Here is a 3,697-nt window from a genome sequence, read left to right as displayed (position 1 = left end):
GGCTGGGGGCAGCTGGGGCTCCAGAGGCTGTGGGCCCTCCTTGGAAGTCTCGGGGGCGGCAGTGCTGCGGAGGCAGCTGCCTGCCCAGTTTTGGCCTAGACTGGCCTGGATGCCCTTGTGGGCCTTGTCCAGGGACCTCAGCTGGGGCCGCCCCTTGATGGACAGGAGTCGCTCAACCACCTCCTCCAGGGTGCACTCCTGGGCTACAGTTGGGGATGTCCGGGGTCAGGGTTAGGGAAGAAAGGAGGTAGGGAAGGGGTGGCTGCCTCCCTTACAGCCCCCTCACACCCGAAACCCGTGTCTGCCCATGGGCTGAGCCCGGCCTGCCCACTACCCGCCTGCCGGCCCACTCACCGTCGCTGGCCAGGAGCACGGCGCGGTTCACCAGACTGTCGAGCGCCTCCCAGAGCAGCTGGCTGCAGGGGCAGGTGGCCTCCAGGTGCAGGAGGCCCTGCAGTACAGACAGCAGGTGTGCTGACACGGGGGAGCAGCTCACCTGGGTGGGCATGAGGGGCACAGGTCAGCGGCCGTCCCCTCCTGATGGCACACTGTGACCTCTGAGACCCGGGTGAGGGTCAGTGCCAGCGTTCTGGTGCCACCTGGGACGTCTATGCTCAGTGGGAGGTCAGCGGCCCTGGTCTCCACCCACCGGGGCGGCCGCACCCTGGGCTACTGTGCTGGCTGGGCAGCCCTGCCCCGTCCAGTGGCCGCACTGTCCCTCCAGGCCCACCTTGTGGAACAGGGAGGCGAAGACCTCCTGGTGGCTGCTCATATCCACCCCGCCAGAGACCCGCAGCTCCTCCTCGTCCTCAGCCTTGGCCTCCTCGAAGGCCTCCAGCTGGATGAGCAGGTCGGCATCCTCCAGGTCCCTGGGTGGGAGGCGCCGGTGCTGTGAGCCCCAGGGCAGACGGACAGCCAGGGCAGCCCGCGCCTCCTGCTCGCCTAGCTGGATGACACCCTGGCTGCTGGGGCCACGTCGTCGCGGTGCCAGCCTACAGGGTGGTGGGCCCACAGGCCCGGGGCGGGGAAGGGCGAGTCCTCCCCTGGGGTGGACACAGCAGCTGGGTGGCATGGCCTGGACCACTCAGACCACACGGAGGAGGGCTCTGGCTCCAGTAGGAGGGCTGGAGAGACCACCGGGCCCAGGGCTGGCCAGTCGCCTCTAGCCACCCCGGCCCGGCTCCTCCAAGCTGACTCTGGTTGGGTCACCTCGGGTTGGCCCTGAGTAGGCCCTGGATGGGGGTTTGTAGCGTCGTGGGCTCCCAGAAGGCTGCAGGCTGAGCGAGTGAAGCCGTGGGGTCCCAGTTACACCCTCGTTTCTGATCGACATGGACTAACTCTCGGCCTGGGATACCCTTCCACGAAGCAGCTTTCCTGCATGAGCCTAACTGCCGAGATGTCCTGTGCTGTACCAGCCACCCCATCCCTACGGCTGCCAGGGCCCGAGTTCCGCTGCGGGTGGGCCTGTTGGAGCTGCTGCCTGGGCAAGGCCTGGGGACCCAGGGAAGGAGGGGCAGCGTGGGTGGCTGGTAGGACGGCCTCGTGGGGACTCACCGCAGCCGGCTCAGCACATCCAGCAGCTGCAGCCCTGGAAGAGACCAGGGTCAGGGGCTTGGGGGCCATCTGTTCCCACCACCCCGCCTCCCCTGGGCTGCCTGCCGACCAACCGAGCACCCCGTCCGTGGGGTGCGGATGGCTCCTGTGGACACCCATATGGGCTCCCTGGGCTGCACACCCAGGGTTGTCAGGCGGCCACTGCCACAGTGGGTGCTAACCGGACAGCAGCTGTCTCCACTGCTGACCGGCAGCCACTCAGGATCCTCTGGGGTTACATCCAGGGTCCTGGGGCCTGTGTTCCCTACAGGACAGGTGGAGGCAGGGCCTGGGATGGGGCACCCGGGGATGGCCCACAGTGAAGGCAAGGGTGGTGGCGCTAACCGATGAATTCGCCACGCAGCTGCGCACGGGTGCGGAGGTCCTCGGGCCCCAGGATGATGGCGTTGACCACGCTGAGCAGGGTGACGGTGTAGGGCACGTTGTCGCTGTTGGAGAGCTCCGTCATGATGGTGCTGAAGCGGTACTGCTGGCTGTGCTCCGCCTGCAGGTGGGCTGCGGTCAGTGTCCAGGGGCGCCCCAGGCCCGCCCGACCCCAGGCCCACTCCCAGGCCCACCTTGTAGTGCTCCAGGGCGTCGAGGGTTAGTGCATGGCCCGCGGGAGAGTGGATGCACAGGGCAGCCAGCAGCTCGAACACCTGCTTCTTGACCATCACGTTGGATGTGTCCAGCGCTGCGGGGCAGGGCCGTTGCCAATCAGGCCACAGTCGTCCCCCACCCTTCCCCCAGGCGCCAGGGCTGCTCTGCACACTCCCACAGCCACACCGGTGATCACAGGAACCCTGGCTTCGGGTCCACCGAGGTGACCTTTACTTCCGGGGTCCCTGCCACCTGCCAGTGCCTGGCCGCTAGTCCTGGGCCCTAGACACCTCTGCACTCAGCGCCGTGCTGCAGGAGTCTGGGGGCTCCCTCGTCTAGCCCTGCTGGGAACAAGGCACCACGGCTCTATAGAGGGGCACGGCCAGGGCAGGCCCGCAGACAGGCCTGCGTGCCCAGGTCAGACAGGGAAGCAGCCCTGCTCCTGCACCCACAGCCTGACCCTGCTGTCAGCCCCTACCCCAGCCTGCACCAGAGCCCCAAGCATCACAGGACCTGGGGGCTGCCATGGCTCAGTGCGATAATGAAGGGCCACTTAGAGGATGAGTGTTTGGAAGCCTGCAAGGGCAGAAAGTCGTCCAAGCAAGACGCAGGGGCCAGACCAGACCAGGGGCCAGGGCCAGGAGGCAGATGCAGGAGCAGGTGCCGGGAAACAGAGAATGGTGCCGCTCGCAGGTGGGGTCCCAGCTGGGGAGCCTGGGGCAGGCGGAGAGCAAGTGGGGCCCTCAGTGGACTTCGGCTACGACCAGGTGACTAGGGCAGCCGTGTGCTGGAGGGTCGGTGGAGACCAGATGCCCCCGTGGTTCGTGTCCGGGACTCACTATGTGTAAAGGTGCGGAGTGTCCGGCAGGGACTTGGGGTGTGGGAGGGCATGCCGGTTCCAGTGGGTTTACAACAGAGGGAATGAGCCCAGGGCAGGGGAAGCCCGTGGGCCGGGCCGCACCCTGTGCTGCCTAGGCTCTGCCCTCCCAGGCTCCCGAGGGCCCTATGTAAACAGTCCCCAAACCACTGGGTCTCCAGGACCGCAGCTGGCAACACCACAGGGACCGGGCAGCCAGGCAGTGGGAGCGCAAGGCTGGTGGAAGGGTGGGCGAGTCACTAAGCAGGGAGGACAGCAGGTCCTGGGGAGGGACCAGGGTGACCCGGAGGTCCTCCACCTGGGGTGAATGCTCCCTCTCCTCTAGGAGGGCCTCCAAGCCCTCTCCTCTTGGGGTCCAGATGCCCCTGGATAGCCTCCCACTCCGGGAGCCTTGGATAGTCACCTAGGCCTGGCTGCCGGCCGGTCCCCACCCCCCCATCCCCCGGCTGCCCGGGCTCACCCTGGGAGAGCTGGCGCACATAGCCCTGGTTGCTGAGGATATACTCGAGGCCGGGCTGCGAGTTCAGGACGGCGCGCACGCAGCTGACGCAGGTGAGCTGCAGCAGGGGGCCGGCGATGGGCGCCACGCCGCGGCCCGACAGGCGCGCCGGGGGCCGCAGCAGCCGG

General features: G+C 67.6%; 2 protein-coding genes across 2 annotated transcripts in view; both read right to left on the bottom strand.

Moving 5' to 3' along the window:
* Positions 1-1,380, bottom strand: part of LOC106736157 (inverted formin-2) — a gene marked incomplete at its 3' end in the record, with an annotated part of 7,072 nt that extends 5,692 nt beyond the window's left edge. The window contains 4 exon segments of the mRNA XM_027776401.1: positions 106-203; positions 355-496; positions 650-992; positions 1,355-1,380. Coding sequence (XP_027632202.1) covers positions 106-203; positions 355-496; positions 650-992; positions 1,355-1,380 — 609 coding nt within the window.
* A 170-nt stretch (positions 1,381-1,550) lies between these two features.
* The window catches only part of LOC102491520 (inverted formin-2), a 2,962-nt gene continuing 815 nt past the window's right edge, over positions 1,551-3,697 (bottom strand). The window contains exons 2-5 of the mRNA XM_027776381.1: positions 3,531-3,585; positions 2,172-2,287; positions 1,939-2,098; positions 1,551-1,588 (exon numbers count right to left, since the gene is read on the bottom strand). Of these exons, the coding sequence (XP_027632182.1) occupies positions 1,551-1,588; positions 1,939-2,098; positions 2,172-2,287; positions 3,531-3,585 (369 nt within the window). The remainder of the gene's footprint in view (positions 1,589-1,938; positions 2,099-2,171; positions 2,288-3,530; positions 3,586-3,697) is intronic.

This window comes from Tupaia chinensis, unplaced genomic scaffold (assembly GCF_000334495.1).
Source record: "Tupaia chinensis unplaced genomic scaffold, TupChi_1.0 Scaffold000671_2, whole genome shotgun sequence".
NCBI lineage: Eukaryota > Metazoa > Chordata > Mammalia > Scandentia > Tupaiidae > Tupaia > Tupaia belangeri.
Note: the sequence above shows the minus strand (reverse complement) of the source record. Positions and strands in the feature narration are given on the sequence as shown.